The 15,795-nt window shown below is 37.2% G+C and overlaps 1 protein-coding gene across 10 annotated transcripts in view; it reads right to left on the bottom strand.

The window, feature by feature from the left end:
• The window catches only part of LOC121322118 (abl interactor 2), a 61,848-nt gene extending 51,749 nt beyond the window's left edge, over positions 1-10,099 (bottom strand). For 5 of the 10 annotated variants that reach the window (XM_041261648.1, XM_041261646.1, XM_041261654.1 and 2 more), the window contains exon 1: positions 9,944-10,099. In XM_041261648.1, coding sequence (XP_041117582.1) covers positions 9,944-10,060 — 117 coding nt within the window. In that variant the 5' untranslated portion in view covers positions 10,061-10,099. Of the gene's footprint in view, positions 1-2,127; positions 2,223-9,943 lie in introns of all 10 variants that reach the window. The other 5 variants (XM_041261651.1, XM_041261656.1, XM_041261652.1 and 2 more) reach the window with 3 other exon arrangements.
• Positions 10,100-15,795: the final 5,696 nt, after the last annotated feature.

Here is a 15,795-nt window from a genome sequence, read left to right as displayed (position 1 = left end):
GCCACGACTATAAAATTCAAATAAAACTGATAAGAAAGTGCAACAGTGTAAAACAAACAATTATCTTACATATAAAATTATATAATTATATTATATAATTATATACATATTATATATTTATAAAAAACTCTGGCGTTTCGGACAGCTTCAAATACTCCAATTATAAGAAATCTTATAACTAAGCCAGTTTTGCATACAGGGGTATCTTACAAGCGCTCTAAAAATGTGAGCAAGGAATGAAAAAACGAATCACTGTTGTGGAAGCCAATTCACAGGGTTACTTCAAAAAAATGGCTTGATGAGGTTCTGGCTTGGATCAATAAACAACCAAATGAGCAAGATGGGCCAAATGGACCTCCCTGTTTGTAACATTTCTTTTCTTAAAGTCACATACAACATAACACCTCCATGAATCTATACCGTTCACATCTTTTAGAAAGTAAAACAAGTAAAGAGAGTATAAATGCTAAACTCAACTAGCCTGATTGATTCATGTACACTGTAAAACATGTTTTAACTGAACACAGTAATGTGTTACAGTAGGGAACACACAAAAGTTGTACTCCTTAATTTTAAACAGTATGCGTTCATTTTACAATTCTATAGCGTTAGATATTTTGAAAATCACAACTTCCAAATAATTTAATGAAATTAGTTCAGCAGATAAAAAAAAAAAAAAAAAAAAAAAACTGGCAAAAGAACCGATTCTGATAGTACTAAAAACGCTGCCAACATTGTAATTCAATAGTTAAAATGCAAAGTTAAGCATTATATTTAATGCTACATTTCTAAAACAAAACAGGCCACTAATATAGATGCCTTCCCCTTACATGCTATTAGAACATAATTCCGTTTAAACGTATTCAAGCCAAATGTCTCTGTGCACCTTAAATAAGACATTTTACTAGCGAGAGGAGGCCATTAGACCCACCATACTCGTTTGGTGGTTATTCTTGCAAATAAAGTAAATTAGACAAAAGACAACCACTCTGGCTACTGCAATAAACTGCAAGTGTTTTTTTTTTATTTTTTATTATTGCGTTCATGCTGAACCTGCAGCAGTCTGTACTGACTTTTGTAGTGTGACTGATGTTTCTAGGTCCTCTGCTTTTGCAGGTGAAGCGTCATATTGATCCTGTTATCTGTAGGGAAACATATGCTAGCAATGAAGTTTGTATTCATCCTGATCTTTCCACTGCTAATGCACACAATTCAAAACACAGGAGTTTCACAGCTATAACAATACATACACATAAAATACAGATTACCGCAAAATCCAAAGAATATAAAATCATTGCTAACATTTTGGGCATGCGGTAGTTTTAATGACACTGCAAAGTATATTTTTGCAGCTTATAGCAAATGCACTGCATGATGAAATAAACAAGCATCAATGAACCCCCTTTTGAGCAGCTTTTAGTGCATTTGTGTTGTATTTGTTATTTTTGCTGTGCCTTTTTAAGTAATATGCACTGGAGATTCACTTAGTGAAACTAAAAACTGAAGAAACTACAGTACAATAAAAGTTAACTTCAGCAAAGAGATCAGGGTGGCGATCCGAAAGATGTTGGTGGTACTTCCTCCTTGTTTTTCACTTCTTTAAAATAACTGACATGTTGGCTGTCCGTCTTCAGCCAGATTGCTGTTGTCATCTGGCTGAAATACAAAATAGTTCCACACCAAGCTTCTTTCTCTGGCATTCGCCATGACTGCTGCAGTAATTACATTTTTACAGAACACGCAGGGTAGCTGGTCACTTCCACTAAACAGAAATAAGTAAGCTTAGTTCATATTGTTTTTAAAAGTACAGAGTTTGAATTTTGTTTAAAAAAGTTAAAAAAAAAAGTTTTAAAAAAATGGTATTGAAAAATCACGATACCCCGATATTAGGTACAGTAGGATTTTTGTATCATAGACCACAGCACACTATTGTACAGTGCGTTTGTCTGTGTGTGCCGGTGTACTGTACATAGCCTTTGAATATTTTTTGTAAACGCAAGGTATTTCGGCACATTAGTATTTTTTTTTACACTCTCAACGTGCGTGTGTGTGTGTGTGTGCGCGTATGGGTGGCAGAGTGACTGTGTCCTGCTACTGAAGATAATAAAAACTTTCAGGTGTGCCTACCCAGGTGGCCTGATAGAGTGACTGACCGGCATGAGAACGTGGGGAATTTCGTTCCCGGGATTGGTTGGTCAATCATCCACCTGGAGCAGGTACTGCTGTATAAGAAGAATAAGAAGAGAGTGGACTGTGTTAGAGGGAAGGCAGAGCAGAGAGGTGCTGGCTTAAAACTCAGATCGGATCAGGATGAAGTAATATAGAACTCTGTAGTTACACAGGAAGAGCAATTGACAGTGAAAGAAGTGATCCGGCATTTATTTGTTTTCTTTTCATCTATTTCTGTATCTACGGAGCTCAATGTTGCACTGGATTTTACGAAATTATAAAATAAACAAAACGTTTTATTTTCACCGTACCATGCAGCGTTTTGCTAGATACAAAAGAACATTATTAGTTTACCGACAGCGGAGAAGAAAGAGTTGGTCACAGTCATCTTAAAGTTATTTCATATTTGCACTATAGAAGACTGACATAGGTTTTGGGTTTAAAGTGCACAGGCTTTTGGAAACTTGAGTTGATGGAACTAGTATGGCTGGTATGTGAAAGCAATTTGCTTATTTCTTTCATTACATTTAGTTCACTTAACAACATTGAGAAGAGGTCATGACAAACTAGAACCCAGCAGCTACAGTAATTTGCAGCAGTTTCTAGGAAAGAACAGAAACGCGGCTCAGTCAATAATTGAGGCACTGCTTGATATCAAAAACATTCTGATGGGCCTATTTGGGTAAAAGAAATGTACTGCATATCATAAAATAATAAGATCATACTTCTACTGTACCTGTTAAGATGTTATAAATGAGCAAGTCCCTCTATTAGGCACCAGGATTAGCACAGCAATTTGCTGCCTACATTTGGAACTCAAATAAGTTTTACTGTAGGAAGATTTGCCAGTCTGCTTGTGTGCCAGACAAGCATGACTACATTTACAATGCCACAAAATGCTTGCCTAGAGTATACCAACAGAAATCCAATCAGCAATTCTCAATATGAAGTAGCCCTGTTTAATGAACCCATTCTGTCTTGCTCCTACAGCTGTCTTTGCAGAAGAAAATTCTGACTACATTTAATTTCATCTGGCCCTGGGCGAATACATTTTGTCAGAGCCATTTATATACTAAGAACAGGGCTGCAGTAGATGTCAAGACGAAGCTACAGTTCCACTAATAAAACTACATCTGCACAAGCCTGCAAACAGATTCGCTGCAAGAGACTTGCACAATCACAACCACACAGGTCATAAATGGCGAGCTGTGGTACAGTAGCTGGAGGGGGAGGCCCTCACAACCAAAGACATACAAGCAACACAGCATTTGACTTCAGTCCTGCTCAGACAGAATAAAACAGGAGAATCCAGTTGATGAGAGGTATTCGTTTTGGTTCCCAAACTAATGTCCCAGGGCAGCAAGATGATTCCATTAAGGCTGTAGCGCATAGAGAAACATTCTAGACCAAACGCACTTAAAGCAGTGTAGTTGCCCAGTTTATTTACAGTACATGTAGGTGCTTGGGGTCATTTCACATACAACGCTACTACCTTGACATCAGCTATTTCAATCTTCCTTTTCAATTTGCTAACTGCACGTACTATCAAACAGACATTGGTTACATGGGTGGGGGTCCTCAGCCAGGATGCTAATGCTACTGGGCATCCCCAGGAAATCCTTGCGATTAATTTCTTGTAACTTAAAGCAGTTTTTCACCCAATAAAAGCCTACTGTAGCACAGTATCAACAATGAGATTCATATCATTGCTGTTCATTAGCAAATTATGTAATTAAGTTCATGGTATTATGCAAATTATTTGACTGACCATTCAAAACTGATTTGCAACGTTAGACATTCTGATAGAAAATTGTTATGCTAATCCCAACATTTCATGTGGGCACAACCTTTTTAAAAATCAGTCAGCCTTGATTTGAGTAGGAAAGGTCTAGATTTTCCAATCATTATGGTTACAAAAGAAGCACACTACAGTAGGTCATATTGTGGGTCAGGAGTGTCCAATCCTGGTTCTGGAGGGCCGGTGTCCCTCCTGGTTTTTGTTTCAACTGTTGCCCAAAATTATTTAATTAGAACCATAATTGGTCCAATTAAGTAATTTAACACACAGTTGGAACAAAAACCAGGAGGGACACCGGCCCACCAGGACCAGGATTGGACATTCCTGTTTTAGGTCATTTAACAGCCTAAGAGATCACACACACAATACATGCTATTCTGGGGTCCACTTTTTATTTTTTCACCTCCGAATATACAATATTGTTGTTTGGATGCTGCACAACACTTTAGGAGACGAATTAACAGCTATTCGGATAAGCTGGTCTTTATCAGCACAATGCAACATGGATTAGCAGACATTCAAGTACTTGACTAACCAACAGTTGTTCCTTAAAGGAACACAGACTGTAGAATAAAAAACAGGCAATTTTACAGTCAGTGCAAAACAGCAGACATGTTTCCCTGTGACGAGCAATCATTACCAGCTGCCGATTTTAAATTAAAATTATTATTCTGCACCTAAATTCAGTGCAGAATAAAATAGAAAAAGCCAAAGACATCATCGCTTATGTATGCCTGATGGTAACTATATAAGGGCAGTCTAATGCAATCAGGCAGCACACCGGCCACATCAACCCATTGTCAGCAAGGGCCTCAGAATAGTGCCTTCCCGGCTGATTTTCAGTCTCCCTGCCTATTGTACATGTGAATGAAAAACAAAACCATATTATGAAGTAAGCATACATCTTCTTGTTGCCATGTGACTATCCAGCAGCCCCCACCCATGCAACATGAAGTCAAACAAACTGGCAAAAAGAAGAAATCATAGAGCAAGTAATGGAAAGGTTTGAACACAAGCCACAGCAAGATGTCTGGAATGTATCCCACTCAATAGAGCCCTGTTTGTCAGCCAGCAAGCAAGCCAGCCATCCTCCAGTCCCTCTCCCCAGTTGGTGCCTCACAATAGCGTGTAAACAGCTCACAGTAGTGTAGGCTGTGCCACCTAACATCCTTGCTACTTTGATCCTGAGCCATGACTTCAACAAAGTAGACAGTCTCCTACAAAACCAGGAGAGAACAGCCAAAAAAATAAATAGGTTACTTAAATGTCAAGTTAAGAATTTAGCAGTGCTCCAGCACTGCCCTTTTTATCTCCAGATAGGGATGCATATCACTGGCAACAGGGATACTGTGCGAGCATTTGTAGGTCATCATTTATTTTTTACACTCATTTTGTATTGACTGTGATGGCGTGTCACTATACTTAAATGTGTTTAATAAATGTATTTAAATCGGTGCTCTGTAGAACATATGCTAAAAGTTCTTGACACCTGGAAATTTCAAGAACAGCCAAAAAAAAAAAACTGCCATTTCCACCCCCATTACAAATAAACAATCTGCATAAGTGTACTGCACTAAATTATGATCAGATTAGCCCAACTGAGCCACAACGTCTCCTCCACTGGGACCCCAGCATCTATCCACTGGGGATGCATGTGGAGGTGAAATGAGATTTGCCTGGGGTGAGACTGCTACTGCAGAGCCAAGATTCAAACTCGGGATCTTCAAGCTCATAGCTCTTTATTCCTGGAGGTGCTGAAAGAATAAATTAATGCTGGTAACAGAACCTGGACTGACTACTGTAATAGGATTGGCTTTCTTCCTGGTATGTCAAAAGCCAATTATTGAAGGAACAAGTGCATCATCAGAGCTAGACATGTACTGTATCAAATGTCTTGATGGTTAAAAGCAATAGAAGAGGAAGGGAGCATAGATACTGACAGGTCACCAAAGGCAAGGACTCCAGCAGTATCACCGGAATCAAATACAGGAAGGCAGCTGCCAACACAACTCCTGAGATATGGAAATTCAAACTCCAGAGCGAGGAGAGCTGAAAGGAGAACTGGGTAATTACGAAAACAAACAAGCAGGCAGACCAACCGTGGCAGCTTGGTAAGCCAGCCCTAAAAAATGACGCAGTTTATGCTGCTGGTTTCTTCATTACTGCAACATCAAAACTATATTCTACTGGATTTAACAAAGTACTAGAAAAACATCGGAAAGAAACTTAAACTGAAAATGAGTAATTAAGTTCAATAATGTTCAAGGAGTGGAACTGACTGCAGCTTCACCACTGGAGTTACCAGTACCACAAGAAGGTATTATCGCAGGGACCAGGAAGTATGGGTGCAACAATTCACTGTGCATCGATTATTAATTACATGATATACCATATCAGAAAAAAGGTCTGTAGGCTATCATTTGTATCGTGATACAAGACCAAAAAGCACAACATAGCTTATTGAAGAGCATCATACAAGTACCCAATCAGGACCATCACATGCATAGTGATGCATACCATATTGCAAAATGTGTATCTTGACAATATATGATTCCACCTGTAGCGGGGAGCAGCCACAATCTGTAGTGTTGTCTTTCTATCTGCATATTACAAATTAAAATGTAAAGTATACATAAAGATCCAAGAGTTACCCTAGGAAAAAGCAGGACCAGCAATGAGTGGATTTGAAAAACATGGCTGGCACTCCTTTAACTGCTGGGTAGGGCAATATTGTATTATACTACTCTGCAAGCAAGCAAAAAAAGAAAAAAAAAGCCAAACAGGATTAAATAGGCAGCAAGGTCTAACAATGTAGGCTAATTAGAAATAAAGGCAATCCTCGATTTACGACGCACGGCACTTACGACTCTCCTGCATTGTTACCCTGCTTCGACTTTACGACATCGATACGGCATTACCGACACAGCGAGACCCGAGCCATGCGTCATGTGTGCATGCTCAGTGTCCGAACCGCAGTACCTGCCATGGATGCAACTTTTTATGCATGCAACTATTTTGTTTTTGTTTTTTTGTTTTTTAGAATTTATTTGCCCTTAATGACTGATAAGAGCAATGGACTCAAAACGAAACCTAAGCTGTGAACTCTGTCACATGAGGAGCTTAAGTTCAGGCGATCATATTTCCTGCTAGGAGTACCACATACACACACTGAGTATGTCATTGGAAAGCCCCGAGTCTGTTCTTTTAAACAAGCCAGGTAGATGTCTGAGTAATATGTGCGTAACCACCGGGCTGAGCGTAAAGATTTAAATAAATATTTGCATGAGTACAATATAACGGGTCATTTGTAAAGCTATATTATCTGGCCGAAGAGTCAGGAACGTAACCCCAATTTATAACATTGTTCCTATGGGAAAATGAGCTCGACTTACAACATGGCTTTCAGAAAACAACTGTGTCGTAAGTGCTTGGACTGCCTGTATAGTTATTTGATTAGTTACAAAAACCTTGAAGTTGGAGAAACTATAAGCCAAATTGATTACGTCTGATGTGATCTTTATCACACAAACTAAGTACTGAAAGCAAAATTCTGCATTTTGGCTGCTGTTTTCAACAAATGAATCATTTTACATGCCATGACTCCATCCATCCCCCCAAAAATGCTTCATAACTCAGACCTTCAGTCAGGCTGATTTCTACATCCAGTAACAGCTTCCTGCTGTAGGCATTCAACATTACCTTGAATCATCATCACTGTTCATCACTTCGTCTAACAAAGAATGTCTTAAGACCTTGGCATTTACAGTTCAACACATTTGCAGTACCAAAGAAGCAGAGTTACAAAATTAAACATTTCAAGCATGTTTTCTAATATATCGGTGTTCCAGTTTCTTTCATTTGTTACACTAATTCTTTATCAATCCAACACAAGTTTTTTTGTTTTGTTTAGCCAGAAAGGCTTACAAGCTAGTTCTCACAGTAAAGCAGCAAGAGACCCAATCAGTAAATGAACAAACAAAATAATTCCAGGGAATACATTACATACAGGAGACCTATTTCTTGCAACAGTACAGATTAATAGAATGTGAAACCAGACAATTTATTTCAGCAGTGTCAACCACTGCACTCCACAAAAGTGCATTATAGATTTGCTAAGGCCAAAAAGAGTTCAATTCCCAGTTGGGGTTTATTCATACATCAAGCTTAAATACTGTACTCTGGTAATAGACTTCTGGATACAAAGCACTGGCCATGAAATCCTACTCGGTTTGGGGAGGAAAATGCTTAGGAAACCATTTAGCCAGTCCAGCCCAGATATACCCTTAAAACATGTTTGTTCAGAGCAGCATGAAGCTCAGCATGCAGCTCAGCCAAGCATGAACATGCAACTCCTATGCTACTTGCCGAAAATCGCATTGACCAGTAGTGCGGGGCAACCACAGTGATACACCTTCAGCCACCCAAGAGACCTGCCACTGTACAACTACAGTACATAGCTTGAATCAGAACAATAATCAGTTTTAGATCTGTTTCAATAATCACCAAGTCTTCTTTGAAAACTGAATTTACATACAAGGCTAGTGTATTTGCATCCCATGCCATGGAAGTGAAATTCAAGAAATATAGCCCTATCTTGATAGTTATCCTAAGGCTATGCAATCATTTCCTCCCTGCTGAAAAAGCAACTCAATATTCTGCCAAATAGCATTTTTAAATACAAGACGCTGCTCAATTAATAGGAATGCTTATTAGATGTATTGGAAAGTCAATGCAGTTTACAGCAACAGGACTCAATGGGAATTGTATAGATTCTTAATCTGTAGCCACATGATACATATTCAGGTAACTCTAAAAAAGAAGCCAGGCACAAAATAAATAAATAAATAAATAAATAAAACACTCGCTGTGAACACAACATATGACTTGAATATAATAACACCGCCTTGCGACAGGGACCTCAACTACAGTAGTGATCTATGCAGAGAACAGAAACAGAAATTCTCTGTTGTCACTTAATGTGAACTCACTGCAAGGACAACGAGACTCACAACTCATACGTATACAGAAAAGCTGTAAAATTAATTGCGGAAGAAATCCCAGATCTACTCAAAAGCCTAACGGACATTTCCTATTAATACAGCATTACTTCACACTCGACCGGTCTAAAGCTTATGTGCATCGGTAACCTAGCTAAATGATTTAAAAGAAAAGAAATGTGTATTTCTTTAAAGGTAACTTATTGTTCAGTTAAGCGTTTTTCAAATACCCACGCTTATTTACTATTAAAACTGGTTACCGGATTTCTACTACATCAATGAGATTTTAAAAATATGCGTGGAAATAATACACACACCCCTCGAAATAGCAAATCATCATAACACTATTGAACAAAAATCAGTCCATGCAGAAAAATTGACTGTTTGGTCAAATTCCTATTCTTGATTTCCTCAACACTGATTATTGTAACAGACAACTTTTCAAACAACATTTGTTTAGTTTTGGAATTATACTTCAGTTCCCACAATGCTAGAGGCTACATTCCCTTTTCTTGCTAAATCTGTACGCGCTATAAGATTAAAAAAAAACAGTTTTTGGCTATTGAAAAAATAATTGCAACGACACGAAACTGCAGACTGGGACAATGTATTTACGTTTTGTTAAATACAAAACTTCACAGGTTTGCAGTCGACTCAACAATATTACTATTGATTAGGCTAGTTTGGAGAAACCGTTTCATATGTGCTTAGTTTATTAAAACCCTGTATTCGTTATTGTATAACAAATCATAAACAGAAGATTTACATAATATACTCATAGAATAGCTATGATCAAAACACTGCACTTTTGAAATCAAACAGGATTGCTGTACAGCGGCTATACAAAACCATAGCGTTACCGAGCTACTCGTAGTAACTGCTGCTGTATCCCGTCTCATCCTCTTGGATGAAAACCGTTTTCAACTCTAATTAGGTTTTTTAACCACTGGTTGAGCATTACTGTACCCCGTTACCTTACCTGTATGTAGTTGTTTTCGCAATAATCTGCGACTCTTTCAAGATTGGTGTAACTGTCGAGCAAAGCTCTCCGTCCAGCCGGGATCTCCTCTTCCAACAGCATCTGTAGCTCCGCCATCTTTCCACACACAACCAAACACTGCACAGGAAGCAAGGATAAACACCACTTCCTCTACTACCACGGTGGAAAGGTGTTATAGACCACTGAACCAGAGGGGCGAGGTTTTGAGTTTAGGGTAGGCATTATAAGTGTATTACGTTTGCACCTGTAGAAGCAGACCACAGTGAACAGAACAGGTGGCGATGTCCTCTGACTCTTGATATTCAAGAAAGGTGATTCCCGTTGTGTAATAAAGTGCGCACCGCATGATTGTACATTACAATAAATTATTTAAGCTTAAATAAATGGCAAATGTTTAAAAAAAAAAAAAAAAAAAAACTACACGCATAATTTAAATCAATAAATAACAACATATTTTTGCAACATAGTAAAATAATGCTATAAAAATGATGTACTGTATGTATATTAATCTTCTGGAATGCATATTGAATGTCAAAAGAATTACATTCCAGAAGAATACAAAGTATAAAAATATATTTCTATAAAATATGTGAACAAACAAACCCCTGCCATAACACTGTCAATCAGGTGTAGGTTCATCCCATATTCTATAACGCACATAAAAATGTATTTCAGTGATGTGCATCACTGAAACAGAATTGTACCGGTCTTTATTAAAGTTAATTAAAACACATGCTGTGCACTCTGCTATTTAAGACCAGTGTGAAAAGTATAGGTGTTAATCCCATTTGTGGTACTGTAATTGCTATAAAAGTTTTCTCCCCTCGTTTTAGTCTTGATTAATATGAGCATGCTCTTTATTTATTCCAGTATTGTCTGTAGGCTTAGTGTTTTAGATTGAAATACCTGCTTCACAAGAGTTGTGAGGGGCATGAGGTTGGATGAATTTTGCAGTAATAGAACAAGAAACACAGGAAAAAAATACTTGCTGGATAATGTCCCCCCTAGCAGCATAAAAGCCTAAAACCAAAACCAAAACTATAGCTGGTAAATTGTAATGTAATTCACATTGCTCTCTCCTACTTACCATCCAATAATATAAAACATTCAATTGTGTTCAATTTAGAAATACTAAATTCAACTTTGTAAATTAAATGGCAAACGTTTAATCTTGTAGTCAAAACATTTGTCGTTGATTTCCTGTTTGTATTTCTAAATTGAATGCATTACAAAAGGGTCTTTTCTGTAATACACAGAATCAACATTTAAAAGATGGCATGACTAAAGAAAAAAAAATTATACAGTATATGATAAAAAAACAAAAAAAATACATGTTTAACACTGTAAGTCTATCTCAGGGATCTGATGGGGTTTCAAGCTTCACTCTATTTCTCCATCGCATCGCCTGGATGAATCTGCAGTATTACAATACATCCAATAGCATCTATTATTCTCTATAAACTGAGTAGATTCTGTGTAAGGTCTTTCAGATCTGTTACAAGCTCTTCATTCAGGAGACTCTGCTACTGAGGCTTTTTTCTTGTAGGTGGGGGTGAAGAGTTGGGGGTCAACCCATTGTCATCTAATGGTTCCAGTGAAATGAGAGCAAGGGTATCATGGGCCCCAATCACTGCTGCATGAGATGTGTGACCTTGCTTTCTGACCCTGTGTGAAACTAAATCTTTCATCTCACTTGGCCTCTCGCAGATGAATTCTAATGATTTATAAATAATGCTTCTTGTTAGCTTTAAATAGTAGGACAACGCCATCCTTTGTGAAAGAGAATGGTATTCTATGTATTTAAATTCGACTTTTTTTTGTAATTGTTGACGTGCCTTGTTTATGTATTTATTACTGAGGAGTGTTTAAAATTGCCTCTGGCACAAATGACTCACTTAGGTAATGGAAGTTATACCAGTATCACATAAATCAGCTTTTAGAGACCACATTATGGCAAAAAATTTTACAATTACTCAACAGCACATTAGGCTAAAGTTTCAAAGAAAACAAGTCCATCCCGAAATAGGTCTGTGTTAACTCCAACTTAATGATACCTGAATAACTATTTAACATATAACCCCTGCAATTACTGGAATTACATTGTTTAACAGTGTTCTAATATTTGCCATAAAAACATTTCAAGTCCATAATCTGCTGTCAATATTGACTACAGGGCAACGATAAGAATTTTTGTTTTTTTTGTTTTTTTAACTACAGAATTTAGCTTGCTCTTTTTTTTCTGAACGGGGCACATTTACGGGTTATATAGTACTGTATTTGTTTCAAACATTTTGTTTTTTACATTTATAGTAAAATAAAAAAAATCCACATGCTGTTATTCTTCTGTTAACACTTAAATATTATTAAATCTTTAAAGTGATACTAATACCCATGATGTTACATAGTAACTGCAACCAGAATTAACATCAAGATTATTGTATCAGTAATGAATGTATTTTCCATATGAATTAAATATGAATCAAGGAATGTGTGAGTTCATATTTCATTATATTGTTCAATAACATTAAAAAAAACAAACATTAAAAAAGAAGGTTTTAGCAGTGCAATTGAGCATGTAAAGTCAATGCACGTTTCACCAGAAGCTTGAAAAAAGACTCCCGTTGAAGGTGATCTTTTAGATTTCAAGTTCTGGAACATGCAGCAACCACTTACCATTTCCTTGTAATACAACAGCAGAGTCAGTGGTGGCAAGTGAACCCTGATTGTATCAAACAGTAGCTTGACAGCTTGTTTGCCCTTGGAGCAGGCCTGGACTGCGGTGATCATTTCAAAAATCCCTTTGGGAGATTTCAAATTTAGAGGCTGTTGAACTTCTTCAACCCCACTTTCCAACTCCTAGCGTGACCACTGGTCAATTCTAATAAATTTGCTTATACAAGCAATTTCTGTGTTTTACCTGTTTTTCTACCACATCTTTAATGCCCTAATAATGTTGACTATCAGGAGTGCTAAAGATGAACAGGCAACTTCCATTCCCCCTCTCAAGCCAATCATCTATTTACACACACAAAACTACTGAACTCAGCCTGGTTAATCTTAATCTGGCCTTGCTGGGCACCAATACACTTCTCCCTTGGGCATCCTGTGTGCATGGGACTCAAACTACGCTTGCATAGCCCCCACAGCACTGCACACAGTAGGGTTATGTTTCACTGTCTGTGAAGGGCAGGATGTTCAGGATTGAGGTTCACTCATACCGCTCACAAGCACAATCATTTTGATGGTACAGTTTACATATTCAGCCCAAAGAATTGAGCCAACCAAGGCCCTTATACCTACAGCTGTTTAAATCATTTCAGTACACAGTAATAGAGGCACAACAAAAGCCAGCACGCCAAGGACTACTGTACCTTGAAACATAAATCTTCATTGAGGCAGAAACTACATCATTAGTGTTTGTTTGCCGTAACCTGATATGTTTTCCGACTGGATTTGCAAAACAAATGCAAAGAAATGCTTCAAGGCGTTTATGCTTAAATGGAGATCACATTTCATGGACAAAAATCCCCTTAAAGTGACAGTAAATGCTGTTCTAGTCTATAAATGTGTACAGGTCAATAGAAGCTTCCATGGGGCTGAATATCTTAATACATTTCTTTCATAACCCCTTCCTCCTTACAAGCATTCCACACTTGCAAAAGTCACAGTATAATATTATGTTTATTTATACAACAAACAAATCTTTGCATTCCTCCAGGATAATCACCACAGCATGCAATTCGGCACAATTCCCAAAACACACCTTTGTAAGCAGTCCCAAAAAGAGACGCCACCCCTTATCAAATCTTGAATACTGAAAGGATTTTAGTCATGTCATGCCACAGTTATGTCTTATATAAGACTATAAATCACATTCAGACTGTCCCTTTGCATAGCCAGAACAAATGTGCAATTATTCCAGCATTTGCAGCAACACGTGTGCAAGAAAATGCGATTGATTGCACTCTTTCTGTTTTTATATGGCTGTTGTGAAAACTCAACAGTTACTTTAAATATACAGTTCTTGGGGTGCAGAAACTCATTTCTATCTAAAACTGTCTACTAATTATTATTATTATTAACATATTTCTTTATTGATTTATTTGGCATCTTTAGCTAAGTCAACTTACAGGTGGTAATTATAAATTATAAATATTATAAATTCTATCACTAAAGAACAAATATGTATACTTTCAATGAGAAAACCTAGTGGTTCAATGTGCTGAAGAAAACTGAAAAAAATACTGTGGGCCAGGGACTGGATGGGCATGACAACTATTCCATCCAGTGCAGGTACGCCAAGTATGAGGCAGTAACTACAGTAGTAGTAGTATGGGGAAGCATTTTCTGTGAGGATGTTCCATTTCAAGGGTCTATCCTGGACTGAACATTTTAAATAAATAAATAAATAAAATATATTTTATTTAAGGCCATTTTCAACAGAGCTAATTAACATAAAGAGTTAAACCTCGACATGCTCTATAGATTATAGCTACAAGTCTCCTATGCTGCAAACTCAGAAAACCACCCACTGCAACCTTAGAACAAAATGATATGTATATATATGTATTTAAGCAACAACAAATGGGGCCACCATAACCATGGCCAGGAAATTTGCCCTAAATGGTGAAGTATTTACAGTAAGAGGCAGGCAGTTTAACTAGTAGTAGTGTGATTTATAGCCACCAGAGCAGCAGAGCTTAAGGCAACTAGGTTTTTTTTTAAATCAGGGCCATGTCAAAAAATATTAGGAAACAGTGCGATGCAAAATCATTCCATAGAACAGTAACTCATATGGAGAAAAAAAATGAAACAGTAAAAGCCATGTCACATAATGTCAATGACAAAATGCTACGGTCATGTTATTTATTTGTAATTAACCTTCACGTTGAGTCACTTCTTAAAATGCCGCTGGCACCATTATATATGAAGCTTGAAATGCTATAGATCACTGAGGCCAAATGTCTCCTAGTTACCATTCCATTCAGTCTTTCATTGAAATGATTTACTTAGAAAATAATGTGATGCCAATAGGCTACTATAAATTTTTGAAACACTTAACTGCATCACTACTGTACATAAAGCAATTAGCACATAATTATTTGGTAAATACAATGCAATTAATGTTATCATTAGGTAATGGTCAAAGTAACAACGTTGTGCTAATAAGGCAATTTAACTAGATTTTTTTTATAAATGAAAACTTACCAAAAAGGCTTCATTCATGTAAACTCTCAAACCATCAGAAACTTTAAACAGTCCAGAAGATCTTAACTAGTACATACTAAAAATTACACTTTTTTGTTTGTTTGTTTGTTTTTAATTTAGTGTGCCCTGTGTTTCTCCACACTTTATGTTTAAGTACCACACAATAGCTCAGAACTGTTTTGCCTCCCGCACTAGCGGGGGCAGCAGAACAAATGTGAAGCTACCTGTAGAATCCCCAGCTAAGGTTAGCCACTCAAGGACCACCTATTAAAAGTGTTAGGCAGATATTTATAAAGCCATCTGGTTGAAAAGGTTATCCACCTTAACTTATGTGTTGTAATTTGTTAAGCAAAGGGGAAAAGGGAAAAAAAAATATATAACTTTGAGAACCACAAATAACATTTTATAAATAGTAAGCATGTGTCATCTGCCTCTCATATTGATTTTCATGGCAGTCATTCAGCGGATATTGGTTACTCAAGCTGAACTTTAGTTGACCTGCTTTGTTTTGGATTTCTTTTTTGTCAATTTATTCTCCAGTGCTAGAAAAATGAGCTGGTCTAAAAAGCAGGAACAGAAGCACTTCAGGAATGAAGTAGTCTCCTGAAAGCACAGACACAACA

This window comes from Polyodon spathula, chromosome 10 (assembly GCF_017654505.1).
Source record: "Polyodon spathula isolate WHYD16114869_AA chromosome 10, ASM1765450v1, whole genome shotgun sequence".
Lineage (NCBI taxonomy): Eukaryota > Metazoa > Chordata > Actinopteri > Acipenseriformes > Polyodontidae > Polyodon > Polyodon spathula.
Note: the sequence above shows the minus strand (reverse complement) of the source record. Positions and strands in the feature narration are given on the sequence as shown.